General features: G+C 39.7%; 1 protein-coding gene across 1 annotated transcript; it reads right to left on the bottom strand.

Moving 5' to 3' along the window:
• Positions 1–218: 218 nt before the first annotated feature.
• LOC311255654 (flotillin-2) lies at positions 219–14489 on the bottom strand. Its single transcript, XM_084350297.1, has 11 exons — positions 14122–14489; positions 12216–12297; positions 10411–10501; positions 9945–10068; positions 9291–9409; positions 5420–5533; positions 5215–5334; positions 4912–5126; positions 4097–4280; positions 3426–3575; positions 219–2850 (listed from the first exon to the last, which is right to left on the bottom strand). Exons 1-11 carry the CDS (start codon positions 14168–14170, stop codon positions 2812–2814), a joined length of 1287 nt encoding a protein of 428 aa, XP_084206423.1. The 5' UTR covers positions 14171–14489; the 3' UTR covers positions 219–2811.
• Positions 14490–15900: the final 1411 nt, after the last annotated feature.

Genomic DNA, 15900 nt, shown 5'->3' with positions numbered 1-15900 from the left:
GACTGGGGGCTCAGAACAGTGTTGGTGTTTAATCCGCTCGCACAGCTTTAGACGGTGACGGACTGGGGCTAGCTGGTTAGCATATCTTCAGTACATATCTCTGCAACAATACATCAAAACATCAGAACAGTATTTCTTCTCATGCTGTTCATAATTTGAGTTATTTTTTAAGGTTACAGTATCGTAAATAGTATAGTAAATAGCAAAAAACAGATAAATGATGGCATTTGGATTTATTAGAAGGACAAGTAGCGAAGAGTGAACTGATTATTCTGAGTACAGACAGATGACATGCAGCAAGAGCATACAGGAACTCAAGGCTGTTTGAGACACAGTGTACGTGTTGTAAATAACAGTAGGAATATAACACAAACATGTCATATATACACTGGACATCTGAAGCTAAACAAATCATTATGGTCACAGCATTTGTCAAGTTACTCTAAAACATAAATCAACTCAGGATGAGCACAAAAAACTTCATCAACATCAATAATCATAACAGTCCTCTGTGAATTCTGTGTCAGTATGCTCGCAGTGGCTGCTTCTTCAGCCATACATAAAACTACCTCTGTATTTGTTGTTTTACCTGCTTGAGAAATGAGGTTCAAACTAAACATCACTGTCATGCTAGTTCAGGTTTAATGTGGGTGAGTGCAGCTTTTTACAGCACTGAGAGGAGACGAGCCGGTTCTGGCTGCCAGAATCCACTCAGCTCACTTCTTCTGAAGTGTCTACGTGGATGAGATACATTTCATAGTACGGATCTGCCGGATAATATTCTGTATCTGCAAATGTTTTCCAAAAACCTTCGACAGTTAATGTTGCATCAGAGTGAACTGCTGCACTGGAGCTTAAAATGTGGTGCATCAGACCCCAAAACAACAAAACATTGTGACTATTTACAAACAACAATGTCACTGATTAAAGGATAACTTCACCCAAAAAAGAAAATTGAGTTATTATCTCCTCACCCAATGCTGATGGAAAGTGAGGTGAAGTTACGTGGTCCACAAAACATTTCTGGAGCTTCACAGCAAAACAGCGTTGCAGCGTTCTCCTAAACTGAAGTAGATGATGACCAAAATGGCTGCATACAGTCTCTGGAAGCCTGAGATCCCAAATTGATTCCTAAAGACGTTATTTACGCCAAATCTCCACTGTAGCTGCTAAACTAAAGGGGGTGCACGAGCTTGACTGCACGACAAGGGTGTAAATAATCTTTTCACATCAATTTGAGATGTTTTGGCTTCTGTAGAAACCATTTTAAAACTTCACTGTCGCTGCTGCGCTAAAATCTGAGGTGGGTGCACAAGCTCCACCGCGTGTCTAGAGTGTAAATTACGTCATTTGGGACGAGCTGTATGGAGCCATTTTATGTTTTTTGGCTGATTTTTACATTTTAAAACAAGTCTCCAGCTGCTTCAGTTGAGGACGCTGCAACGCTGTTTTTCTGTGAAGCTCCAGAAATGTTTTGTGGACTACGAAACTGCAGCTGACTTCCATCAGCATGGAGGGAGGAGATGATGACTACATTTTTTTGGTGAACAGTTCCTTTAAAACAGGTCAAACATTTGATAAGTTAAAAATCTCTGCTAAGACGTCACAGTTATGAAACCAAATCGACACGGACGTACACTGAACAGAAAGCGCGTTTCTCTGAAAAATGTGTAAAAGTTTGGTTTGTTGACACGCTGTCAAACATGGCTTAGCATCTAAAGATATTTGTAGTATGAAATTAAACCTCAGATAAACTATGCAGTATCCTTCTGATACAATACAAAATAAAAGACAATCTATTCTATTTGGCATCACTGTTTGGCTTTTCATTGTCAGAATCTATTCACATGAAGCTTTGCCCACATTATTAACATATTTCACACAAATCCAAGCTGGTTGTTTTTACATTTTGCCCATCGGATCCTTCTTCTCCTCTTTCCATCTTTTTTCTTTTTTTTTTAAACACCACCGGATTTTTTAAGACTCAATCGAGGCCAAAACTAGTACCATTTTACGTTACAACCACATTAAATATTAAATTACCATATTACAAGCTAACCATATTAGCACAAGATCAGAACTTGCTTCCTGTTTTCCTGCCAGAAAATAAATAATAGTCATACATTTCATGCCTGATATCAACAGTTTGTGGAGAATGAAACTTCTTGAATGAAAGGAGCTTCTTTACGATTGTGAGCACCTGTCACATTGTAAAAATCAACCAGTGAGACAAAATAACCTGAATAATATTTGATAGTTAAAAATTACAACATGTACAATACAAAGAAAGCTCTACAATTAAAACAAGAAAAAAATTCAGATTATCTAGGGAATGCAGATGTGCCTAACCACAGAAAGAGGTATTTAAATCAACAAAAAGATCTGCAACACACGGACGGTAAAGAGACGCCTCAGTGTAGAAACACCAGAGAACAGCTGCTAACATCAGCTGTCAGGCCACGTGACAACATGAATCTAACCTGGGTGAGACTCGACCATCACACCCGGCTGATATCAGCTCTCCTCTTCTGTGACGTTTCATACAACCGGGCCGATATATATAAATTATTTAAATACAAAATAAAAACACAAAAAGACACAAAATGTTCCCGTTTTCAAACTAAATAAAAAACATCTTTGAGTGAGCAGCAGTGCATGCAGATATTCTGGTCCTGTATAAAGTAAGGCACCAGAGGTTTCCAAAATTCACTTGGTATACAGTATATACGTATAAAACAACAAAATTCTTCAAGTGTATTAAAGGCAGTCTATCAGAGTGCATACAACAGATACTGGAGTCGTGTGGAGATTTCAGGCTTGAGCACCGGCCATCTTCTGCAGCAGCGGCATCTGTCGAGAGAGGACAATGAAACTCTGAGGCGCTGAAACAAATCATGGTGAATTTTCCAGAACTAAGCTGGATTGACTTGGCTCGACTGGATGATTTCGAGTCCTTTTATTTCTGCGTTATGAATCAGAGGTATGTTTTAAAACATGTGGGCGTTTATAAGTCAGAGAGGGTCTACTCTGCACTATCAGCCATGGTATCTCAGGCCTCTGCAACATGAGGCACGGTGGCCCCTGACTTTAGGAAAGTGCGATACTAAATCATGAGAGTACCCCTTTAATTAACTGTTGAATGGCACATTATAACCACCACTCCCACACTGCAACACATAATACTTTATGTACAGTAAATAACAAATAACTGAGAAATAAAATGAAGTCAGCCCTTTCAAAAGTTAAAGTATGGACACAAACAAACACAGAAACATGAGCTGAATCATCACGACTTTCAGTGTCGTCCTACAAAGCCAGAGTTGAACAGCCTTGATAGTCAAATTATCAGAGCTGAATCCCTCCTGCATTTAACAGTTCAGTAAAACTACACATGCAGTCAAATCTACAAGATAAAGCCGGCCTACCTTTGACAGATCCACTCCTGTGAGAGCGTTGACAGACACAGGAAGTTCAGCCAGAAGGCGGTTCACCTCGCCCGTCACACGGCTGCCCTCCCCGCTGAGGATGACTATCTCGTTGGTCCTGGCTAATGGAGCTGCTACCTTGGAAGCAATCTGCAACGATACGGTTAAGTGTTTACTGTAAGCAGGAAATAATCATGTGATTCTTTAACAGGTCATAGATTCATGAGTGATGAATCATTAAGATGAAGCAGCTGTGGTGATCCCAGAGTAAGACAGAGAGCTGACGAAAAAATACTACCACTGTGTGTTCATTCTGAATTTGGATTCAAGAGCTGAATATTATTAGTTAGTTTTCTAAAAGGAAATAAAGCTTCATTATTTGTTCATTTATTGGGCCTGATACTGGCATAAAGGTGAGAAATACAGCATATGTGATAAAAACACCTAAACATCGATTGACTTGACTTCATGGGAACTTGAGGTTTAGACACAGTCTGGCTACTTGTCCCCTTTTCATTCCTGTCTGTTTTCTAGGCTAAGCTAACTAGCTTCATATCTCAGGGACAGAGGTGAGCAGTGGTATCCGTCTTCTTGACTAACCCTTCACAAGAAAGCGAAAAACTGTATTTCCGATGAAACTGAAAGTTCTCTTGAACCAATCCATGTGTTACCTTCGGCAGGGCCTCGAGCACCAGCGCAGTCTTAGCTGCCTCTCCGTACTGCTGGTAGGCCTCCGCCTTCAGTCTCATCTTCTCAGCCTCCGCCTTTCCCACGGCTGAGATGGAGGAAGCCTGCGCCTCACCGATCTTCCTGATCTTCTCCGCCTCGGCCTGGGCGATCAGCACCGTCTTCATCCTGAAGTGGGGAAACACACGTGTTAAAATAACTGATATCTGATTCACCCATCAACACAACATCTCGCTGTTAAACTCTTTTCACAGATTATCTTTACAAACAATTATTTGTCTGATATTTGGTCCCATCAAAAAATAAAATAATGTATGCGTGTTGCACAAAATGGAGGTGGCATGACCACAGCAGATGGAAATGTGGCATGCTGAGTTCTCAGGTGGGTTTCATGCCGTGTGACAGATAATCATCCACCCTGCAGGTACGACTTTAACTAAAATAAAGACAATAAATGTCGACCAGAAGTACAGTGATGTTGCTGCTCTGCAACTGCCGACCTCTGGTTTTCCTGTTGAGCCGTTGAAAAGTGGGATGTTGACACTACAGGAGCCGACAGATTTGCTTTTCAATACCATTTACTTTCAAAACTGACTCTCTGCCTCACACGAGGGGATATTTACTTGGTGGGAGGACTACAGATGCAAATGAGCACAGCTGCAGCTCATCTGATTTGCATAAAGTTCTGGTAAATGTGTCAGAATATTTAGAGAGAAATAAAGTGTTGTGCTGCTGATTCTGGTAGAAACAGCTGATAAAACTGTCTGAATGCCCCTTTAACCGACAGTTTCTCACTCACTTGTGCCCCTCAGCCAGCTGCTGCATCTTGTAGGCCTCGGCCTCAGCGGGCCTCTTCACAGTAGCAATGAGCTCCCTGTCTGTCCGGGCGATCTCCTTCTCCTCGATGGTGATCTCCTTCTTCCTCTGCACCACCTGGATCTCGATCTCCTCCAGACGGATCTTCTGCTGCTCCTTGGCCGCCTGCAGCTCGTACGCCAGCTGGGCCTCGGCTTTCTGAACACATCAGCACACAGACTGTCACGTTTCTGAAGCGCACACACCTGAGGTAACACACGTTGTTTTTAAACATCCAGGCGCTCACCTTAGTGTTGACTTCCTGGTTGAAAGAAGCTTTCTGCAGCTCCAGCTCTCGCTTGGAGTCGGCCATCTTGGTGTCGGCCTGGAATTTGACGTCCATCATCTCCTTCTTACACTCTGCTTCCTGTGAGACGATGAAGATGTAAAGTTTAGTTAAATGTTGAGCACAACAGAATCGGCTTCTCACCTGCTAGAGCCTCCTTACTCACCCGTATCCCAGCATCCCTCTCTGCCTCAGCCACGCCGATGTCTGCATCCCTCTGGACAGCAGCGGTCTGGGTCTTCCCGAGGGAGCTCAGGTAATCCAGTTTATCGTACACATCCTGTGAGCACAGACACACAGGTCAACATGTACAGAGATCAGCCTCACAATCAAAACAGCAACAACACTCATGCCCGTCTTTAAACGCTGCCAAGATGGTCGCCATGTTCATCTCCAGTAAAATAAGTCGACTCTCCTGATTCTGAGATCTGACTGAAAGGAGGAAAGGTAGAGGCTGTCAACCATTTCAAGTATTCAAGCTTGATAATCCTAAAAAAACATACCAAGTATATCTCAGGTAAAATCAAACATGGTTTATCAATTTTAGTGCATCTGTCTTATAGCGCCCCCTCCTGGTCACAGGCCTGAGAAACAACCATACGACCACTTTATTAACAGTTTAAATGAGCTCTTAAAACACTGGACAAAAAAAACAAACTCGTACCATTATTGCAATATTATTGAAAAATACAACTTTTGAGCCTTGAACTGTTTGCGTTTAGGACCAGTACTGTTTGGTTTCGCTCCCTCATCCCTTAATAAAATGTACATCTGACAGCTCGAGGTGAAATAAGACAAGATCTTCAGCGAGGGGACTGTTATTTTAAACATTGCTCAACAAAATGCATTGAGTGCGATCCCAACAAATATTAGAGATTGAAGAAGGTTTAGTCAGTTTAAAATCTGTCCTACAGCTGTATTTATTACTCTTTTTTTTGTTGTTGTTGTTGTTATACGTGCCCTATACAACAAATGAATATTATCATTGATACAATACATTTATTTTTCACTGTCGCTGTTTTAAATAAAATAATAAATGAACTGACAAGATTCTTTAAATGTAAAAACATCTGTGTAAGCCGACATGAAGTGAGGCTGCAACAGATGAGACTCAATTCATTTGCTCCATTTGTCAAAATCTAATTTTGTTGTGAGCTAAGAGCTCGTCGTCTGCAGTGGCGTGTCCAGGACATTTTTACTGGGGTGGCCAAGATGGGACACAAAGCTAGTGTGGGGTGGCCATGGCATAGCGAAGTTTAATACCACGTACGCAGCCGACCGCGGTTCGAATCCCGGCCAGACGTCCTTTGCTGCGTGTCACATCCCCTCTCTCTCCCATGATTTCCTGTCTTGTAACTGTCAAATAAAGGTGTCTATGCTGGTTTTTATTCCATTTCCACCTATCACAGTCCTCAGGAGCCTCTGGTTATTTAACATGTCTGTTTTTAATCAGTAGTTATGTTCAGGATAGGGTACAGATTTCCTCAGAGCCGTTTCCTTGGAGTGGATTAAAGTCCTCATCTCTTCACAAGTTAGATCAGGGGAGCAAAGTTCAACTGCTCTTAACTCATCCTATAGAATAACATGAATCAGTCACCAGCTCATCATCTGTGTCACCTGTAGTTACCTGTGTTTGCTTTACTAACTGAGGCGCCATCTTGTGGTTACATACAAACACAGCAATCCAGGCAACAGAACAAACCAGAAACTTCAAATCAAAGCTTAATGCTTATAGATCGGCCTTACTTTATGTATCATGCACATTTTATTATTGTTCTTCTGTGTTTTACAACTGTTTTAACTATTGTTCTTGTGTAGCGATGTTTCAGACAGTTGTAATTGTATAACTGGTGTGACAAACAACTTGAATGTGAGCCTACATGGTAAATTCAAACTATCCAATCAATCAATCAGTCAGTCAATTCACTTTGAAGTAACAAACGTGATTTGTAGTGAACATGTTTTTTAAATATCCCATTTCTCTCAACACAGATTATTCCAGTTTCAAACGAGAGTTTAAACAGTTTTTAAACTGTTAACAGTCTTTACTCCACCATTTCAACCCCAATGTCCCAGACTACGGTGTAAAATGTCATGTGGAAAAGGCAAACTGTTCCACTGTCTATGGGAGTGCCCGAGAATCAGATGTACTTGATATACTATCACAGATTGTGTCTGAAAGGTTACCAATATGTCCACAGATGTGCATCCTTCGACTGTTCCCCGAGGGATTGAATATCAATAAGACCAAGAAGAAAATGATGACATGTTGTGTTCTCCGAGCTAAACATACAATGGCTCTCTTTTGGAAAAACCCAGACAAACCGAATGTTAGTCAATGGTTCAGGGATCTAACTCATTACCTTACTTTGGAGAAACTTGTGCTATCAAAGGAAAACTGGAGGTCATCCAAGAAATATGGGGACATTTCTTATATTTTATGTAAAATAATCCTCTGGGTGCTGCACTGAGTAACTGAGTAACTAAACAAACCTTCAGCTCTTATACATTGTTGGAACATAATACTTCTGTCAGCTGCTGCCACAAAGGCCTCATTTACTCGAGCTGTTGACATCTCAGCTACATTCGACAAAAACATAAAGAACATCAGGACTCCAACAGGATATATTTGCAAGTAATATCTACAATACAAGATGTAAAGAAAAGTACTTAAAAGTCAACCCATGAATGTCTGAGGCCTTTACTAATTAGCTTACTGGTCCTCTTGCATCAGAAACCATCTGGACCCGCCTAACTGACGTGATAGAAATGTACTCTGGGCTTCCAGCAGAGCAGCGTGGTCAGCCGCTGCATCGGCACCACACTTCAATTTGCTCTAATCAACAACAATAAACTCTCCCACCAGTCACTTATCAGACCCATGAAACTGCAGAGACGACTTCTCTAATGAGCAGATATGACTCCTGCAGTACTGCTCAGCTTAGAAACACACACTCTGTTTCCCGCATGCTGGCCTCTTAATGGTCGTTCATACAGAAATGGATACAACACAGCGCTCACAGTCACAACGATGCACACAGAGCTGAAAGTGTGTGTGCATCAGATTCAGGCAGTGCCCAACAAACAGAAACATGAACCTCTGACACTGAAGATTTTAGAGAAGTGACCAGTTTATGAAGCTCATGACTTTTACAGTGCATCAAATGTTCATGCTATGATCATTGAGGCCAGTAAACAACATTATCTAGATATTCAAAAAGCTTTCTGAAATACTGCTGGAAGAGCTGGAGCAGTAAAATTACTTCAAAATCAAACTATTTTCTAGAGCTTTGTTGGAGTCAAAACTACAAACACGAGCTAGTTGTAGTTGCTGATGTTTGTTAAAATTTTAGGACAGTTAACTACAAAATACATCGAATGGAGCTTATTGTGTCTTTAAGATTTTATGTGTATATTCATGTTTTCATAGAGAAATGTGCACAAGCTGCCTCTTCGTCAGTCATGTAAAATAACTTAACGTTACGAGTCAGCAGCATCCATAAACAATTTTTTTTTTTTTATTTAAATTGTTCCTAAATTATTTCTACATATCTGACAGCTTAGACTCTGGAGTGAGCGAGGACGTCCTGTCCTCGGGTGTCTTCCTGGCTTACATCCCCTCAGAGAAGAGCTAAGATGTGAGGAAGACTGGTCACTGGTCCTGCTCTGTGTGCGCCGCTCATGCTGGACCAGGAATGTTACGCCCCGTTGTGGCTGAACACAATGTGCTGTACTGCTAATGAAGGCCGGAGTGCTCTGACTAGGACGGTGCTCTCTCTAGTTCTGAGGGTTTTCAGGTGTTCAGAAAACACAATCCAACACGGAAACCTTCTATCTTTATTCACACGTGCTGAACAGACACATGGACTGCACTGGATTGAGACGTACCGTTTCTCTTCATGTCTAAATCTATACTGAACTGTATTATTTTTACCCGTATCGCTCGATAGCTTCATTAATATCTCAATCAGGTATTATAATCACTGCATGTACTGGTGGCTGACAGACCACCGGCCAGTGTTTCACCTTTAACCCACCTTGATGGTAAAGCTGAGGACCTCGATGCCCATCCTGCCCACGTCTGGAGCTGCTACCTCCCTCACCAGTTTAGCAAACTGGTCCCTGTCCTGATAGATCTGCTCCACAGTCAAAGTACCTACAGCACAGAGACACAGTCAATATCTGTATGTCACATGAACATGTCTACCGTGCAAGTCAAACAACAGTACGACAGAAACTAGCAGCCACACTGTTTTCATCATGAGTGTTGAGCCATTTTATTTCTTTGGCCAAATTTTCTGAAGCTCATAATAAAACTGTTTAATCTTTTGACTAAACTGACATGAAATCAAAGAGTCTTTGGGTTTTCTTGTGATAACAATATGCATGACAGATACTGCACTGCTGCCATGACAAATCATTCTTGAGTTAAGAGGATTAGTTGTTTAAAGATTTGCTTCTTTACTCTGTTTAATAAATTTGTCGATTTGACGATCTTCTGCATTGGACTGTTGGTTAAAAAGACAAAAGACAACATTTGAAGACGACACCTTCCACTCTCAGAAACTGTCTAAACTATACCATCAAAAATAATGAATCAAGAAATAATCAGCAGACTCATTGAAAATGTTCAGATTTCAGGTGTCCTAATTTTGACAAACACACAGTTCAAATAAAATCAATGTCCGTACCGAGAATGGAGCGCAGATGTCCCTCCAAAGTCTGCAGAACCACAGCTTTGATCTCCATGACTGATTTACCCAGAAACTGCTCACAAGCCACAGCCAGCAGGTCCTGCTCCGTCATGACCTTCACCTGAAGACGACACAGTGACAGAGTGACGTCACAACATCAGCCAAACTTTATTTATATCGCACACGTTAAACATCAAATGCAACTCCAAGTGCTGAAGAACAATAAGATAAAAAGAGGATGAGAATATTTGAGAATAAAAGAGGGTGTAATAAAGTAAAAATAAAATAAGAAATAACAGATAAAATATAAGAGGACAAATACACATAATCAGGAACTAGTTTTTGATATTCTGTCCTTGTGACACATTTAAAGTATGAAGTATAAAAGATTAATGTGGTTAAACACTATTGATAACAGATTAAGTCCCCTGTAGCTGAGAAACACACTGGGCTGTGGTCTTACCTGAGCCACACCTGTGACAGTGATGGCTACGCCCTCTGCTGTCTCTACATCCTCACAGCGAGGCTGCAGAGTCATGATCTCCAGAGTTATCCTGCAGCAAGGAGCACAAGCACATTTATTAGTGCACGAAGAGACTTTAAAAATAATCTATAGATGTTAAATGATATATAAATTATCAACACACTGAGTCTTATTATTTCACGTTATTGAGTTAATGTGGATTAAAAACGTTCATTATCTAATGTCTGCTGTGAGGGGTGACTCTGAGAGCAACATCAGAGCAACATAAAAATATCTCTACATTAATTTAAAAAGCCAGAGGATAGTGAAGATTTTTTTACAGGCAATCTGTCGTTGATTGAGTAAATAATGTATATTATTCCACTTTAAGACACTCACGATATGAATGTCAAAACAAAATGTTGATATAAAGTTAATATATAATAATAATTAGTAATAACAATTAACGAAAATGGAATTTATCTGTAAAATAAAGTACGTATTTCTTTTTCGTATAATGTCTCGTCTGACAACATCTTGGGCGAATGAAGGAACAAATGGATATGATGTTTTTCACACAAAAAAATGATCTTCATGTATAATGTTTGCCGAATTAACAAGAAGGTCCAAATAATTAAGAATTTATTGTAGACAGCGTTTCACAAAGTTTATAAAGTTTCTCCAAACTCAACTGACAAAATGGAGTGATTTTTTAAGGGAGTCTGGGGACTGTCTCTACAAACGTCAAAGAAGTAGCCTATATCGTTACCGTTTACTGAACTTGTAAAATACAGCCTTGCTGCCACAAACTGACACTTTTTACAAGGAAACAAACATGTTTTGATTTAATGCTGAATTTACAAGAAGGCACCAATGATTTAGAATTTGTCGTAGCAAAGTTTCTTAATAATTGTTAAGTTTCTTCTCACTCGACAATTCTTAAAATCACTCAATTTGTTAAGGGAATCTGGTGATATTGTGGTTACTAGTTCAATGGTTGGATCAGGTGAAACAGACAGTGTGTTCGAAACGCTCGGATCTCAAATGCATCCTAAATGCATCTTGGGGGTGTTCACACCGGTACTCAGAGCTGTCCACCTGTGATTGGATCACTCAGGACGGAGGATAATATCAAGATTAACTCTGCATCTATCTGCGGCTATAAGAGGAAACGTCTCATCCTCTTTAAATTAATAGAGAGTAAAATCGGATGTGGCCGCACCTTAATGCAGTGTGTTTCCACTCAGCTGTCTTTTGTTTTACTGCCACGACTCCTACATAAATTAAATGGACGTTACAACAGAGCATTACTCAGGAGATGAGATAATGGAAAATTTCACAATCTGACATGTGGTCAGTCTGACACTGATGAAGAGTAACAGACGGAGCGTAACAACAATCAATGTGAGGAAATATTAACCAGAGGACTTTCGCTGTCTTGTGACGCAGCTTTGAAAAGTGTGAATGTGTCGGCCGAAAAGGAAAAAGACCTTTGAACCTGTAGAAACCTCTCTCACACACTTTGTGTAATACTAGTCAGGCTGTAGTAGAAAAGCTTCCTTCTTCAGCCTGCAGATAATCTCTCTGACTTCCCCGTGGAAATTCAACACAGCAGAAGTCCATTTCAGCTGCGGTCTGTTTAAAAACCTTGGCCACTTTCACCAAAAGGCTTTTAACAGTATAATCCACTTATCTGTGGTGAGTCGTGCTTGATGGAAAAAGAAAAAAAATTCAAGGAGCTACTTAAAGGCCAACTCCATTTCAGGAAAACATAAACAGCCCTTATGTTTATACTGCGTTGTCACCTTTGAGTGTCCGAGATGAGCCACCAGGCCCAGGACCAGCCTCCCACCACGTAGGTCTTTATATCAGAGCCACAACAGCCACCTGAGGGGAGAGGAACACGTCCATTAAGACAACAGGATAAATTATCCACAAGTAGCATGTTGATATCAACCTGTAGCAACAGCAGGAGGAAGCACAGACATGTTGATGGATTTAACACTGAGCAGTCAGCGGATTCATTTAACATTTATTTTACTTTGTCCACTTCAGAGCCTCGAGTGAAGAAAGTGAAATAAACACTGAATAAAAGAAAAGCAGCAAACACAACATGTGAGGAAGCAGTGGAATAATCTGGGAATGTGTCTCAGAGATATACGACTACGTTATACAGCAGTGATGAGAGGCAGAGAGATTAATTTATTTAGACAGTCCACTAGTCTTGAACAATTTCTTAATTTTAAGCCTAAAAATGTTTTAAATAATAATAGGGCTTCAACAAGCGATTAGTTTCATTGTTGATTGTTTTCTCAATTGATCGATTTGTTGTTTGGTTTATAAAATGTCAGGGAAAAAAAAGATATTCAGAAAATATTCATATTTAAGAAGCTGGAATCAGAAGATTTAGACTTTTTTCTATCAATATTCAACTGGTGACGATGGGTCACAAAAAGACATTGTTATGTTTTGGGGGTCACAAGGCAAGAACTTTGGTTTGACGAATCATTGCAAAAGATGTGTTTATGAAACGATTCTGTGTGTATGTATGTATACACTATATATACACAACAGAAACAACACGTCACAGAGAGAAAAGTGGAACTAAAGCCAATATGTTTTTAAACTGGTTCTTCCAGTTTGGTTCTTCTCTAAACAATATGGAACATGTTTTTTAAGCTGCAGACATGTTATCATCCTCTGAAACTGTAAAAAACGAAACAAAAAAACATGTTTATCTCTCTCCTTCTTCTTCTTCTTGTTCTGAATCAGACTAATGGTCTTAAAGGGGCACTCTGTAGTTCACTGACTGGATTTGTTATGCCTAAACAAACTCTGTTTTCAAGAGTGAATAGACAAACTGAGCTGAGAGGACAGCAACATTTTATACTGTTTTACTTTGTTTATATGTGGCGGACCCTGCCACCTTTCTAGCTTCAAACAGTGTTCTGGGGACTTCATCTTCCTCTGAGAACAGCTCCTTTATTCAGTCATGGAAAAAAACACGTATATCTGAGTTTGTATTATAACCTCATTAATATTGTAAATATTAAAATTCTCAGTTTGAATTATTTCGACAAAACTACACAGTGTCCCTTTAAATTAGCAGCTGTAGTATACTTTACAAGAAAATGCTGAGTCCAATTAACTTGACAAGCTGCACTAAAAAAGCCTCAGAGTGCTCTTTAACGTGTTAAACCTTCCAGTGTGGTCATGTTATTCGGCTTTATTTACATTATTTACAGCTACATTCAGTAGCTGATGGAGGACGAGCTAACCCGCCCCCTTTCAGGCGGAACATCAATGTGAGGCCTAAATTAAGCGACAAGCTGCTTAAAACACACCAGACTTTGTAGTTTCTGCTTTCACACATGTTTGTAATTTTACATTTAACTTGAATCCACACTAACTGTACCCGTATGTGCTAATAGCTGCTAATACTGCTAACACACCGCCGTTGCATTACTTGCTAACGAGGTTAGCGTTACGGTTCCCAGTAAACTCAGATTAACGTTATCTAAACCCGATTTATGAACTTTACACAGATATGTGAGTGTCAGCAGGGATTTGTTAGCTGTCTGACTTCACAAGAGAGCGAGACATTTGATTAGGTTTGACATCAGCTAGCTGCTGTTAGCTGCATCAACATGACAGTTAGCTTAGCTGTCTTCGTTAGCTCGTTAAGAAGGAGGGGAGGGTGGGAGTACCTACCGGAGACCACCAGAGCTTCGTTCGGCCCCACAGTCAGACAGTTCCCCATGTTGACTCGAGATAGCGAAAGAAAGAACCAGCAAACAGTCGGATCCTTGACGGAGCTGAAGATACGGGTCTGATCCGTTAATTAATCCAAGACTCCCGCAAGACGACAGCAACAACACAGCGGCCGCCACACCTAACGACACCGCACTGACTGCCAGTGACGTAACGTGTGTGTGAGCACGAGAGACCCAGAATCTGGCTCGAGCTCCGTGTGGTGGCTTTGCTAACTTTGTTAATGCGACTAAAAGCTCTGCAGGACGGTGACCAGTGCTAGTGGAGAAGCTAGCTGTAGAGCTAGCTCAACGATCCCCCCATTAAACATATCTCTGAGAGGTTGACCTAAATTGACACTTAACTACTCTTACTTTGAAAGCACACCGGATGTAGCAGTTATTTTATGTTTGCAGTTCTGCCATGTGACCACTAGAGGGCAGTGAAGATACAGTAACAATACATTAACAATACATTACAGGGTGTTCTGCGCCCTCTGGTGGTCACACTGAGGAACTGCAACATATTTAATTCGATTTCCGGTGAATACTTCAAAATAAAGGGAGAAAAGCTCATCTACAGCATTCATTTACACCTTTTCAACCAATTAAAGGTGCACTATGTAGTTTTTAAGTGGAAATTTTAAGGATTAATATTTGTTTATTTTGAATCTTGCATTTAATTTATTTTTTTGTTCTTTTTCAGATTGAGATTTTACAAATAAAACACTAAACAGTTGTATGAAATCTGAAAATATGTTTTAAACATAAGTTGCCCAATAATGTAAAATGAGCTCAAATTAGCTCCACATAAACGTGTCAAAATGTTAAAATGCTGCTGACATGATGATGCATCATTGATGAGGATCAGATTACACTTTAATATCTTGATGTCAACTTGACGCCATAATTATTTCACTGTTAACAAATAATGAACTGCTTTATGAACAGTTTATTTGCAAATTGTTTATAATAGTTTGTAAATGATTAATAAATACTGTGCAGTTCATCTGTAAACATTATTTAGATGATATTATAAAGTTGCCTGATGAACCTCTACAGTTGTTTGATACATGATGCATAAAGCATCTCATTGTTTATCAGCAATGAAATAATTATTAACCAAGTTTTAATTAATTATACATTTACCATTCATTAATGATGGTTATTATAAAGTGTTACCTGTTGATCAAACACTCATTTATATGAAATCACTGATTAGAAATGACAAATATAATCAGGTTAAAAAGAGCTGTTATCATTTTAAATGTACTTGGAACATTATGCTGTTTTGATTGTTTTTATTATATTTCATTAATTGTGTTTCTAAATGAAATAAAAATATTTTGCTGCATTTTATTATTCAGTATCAGTCCCTTTAGTGTCTACAAGAAATACAGTTGTATAAATACACATTACTTTTGACAGCTGATGAAGCTCAGTGTTGCTGATGTTTTATTGACGTAGTAATTAAGCAAAGCAAACGAACACGTGTCACACATGTCTGATTACATGTTACAAGAAATAACGCAAATAAGGAAACTTCTCAGGAGCCATGGTGTAACAGCATGTCACTAGTTTGAGGACTTCTGTTTAGATGAATCTTGCAGTAAACTCAAGTTAACACCTTTAATGTGTCTAAAAGTCACTTCACAACATGTGTCTAATCTGTTGAGGTTAGATTTCTTGGTACAGAGCCTAATGCGTCAACGTTTCCTATGATGATGAGATAAAGAAGTCA

Source organism: Pagrus pagrus, assembly GCF_965226575.1.
Source record: "Pagrus pagrus genome assembly, chromosome: 4".
In the NCBI taxonomy this organism is placed as follows: Eukaryota; Metazoa; Chordata; class Actinopteri; order Spariformes; family Sparidae; genus Pagrus; species Pagrus pagrus.
This window is presented reverse-complemented; position numbering and strand designations above follow the sequence as displayed.

What these genes read in the sequence shown, in the direction of transcription:
- LOC311255654 (XM_084350297.1), bottom strand. Translation starts at nt 14,170, where the DNA reads ATGGGGAACTGTCTGACTGTGGGGCCGAACGAAGCTCTGGTGGTCTCC. An exon ending in AGAGGGATGCTGGGATACGG is followed by an intron (nt 5,335 to 5,419) that starts GTGAGTAAGGAG and finishes ATCGTCTCACAG; the next exon opens with GAAGCAGAGTGTAAGAAGGA. An exon ending in CAGGAGTGGATCTGTCAAAG is followed by an intron (nt 2,851 to 3,425) that starts GTAGGCCGGCTT and finishes CTCTCTCGACAG; the next exon opens with ATGCCGCTGCTGCAGAAGAT.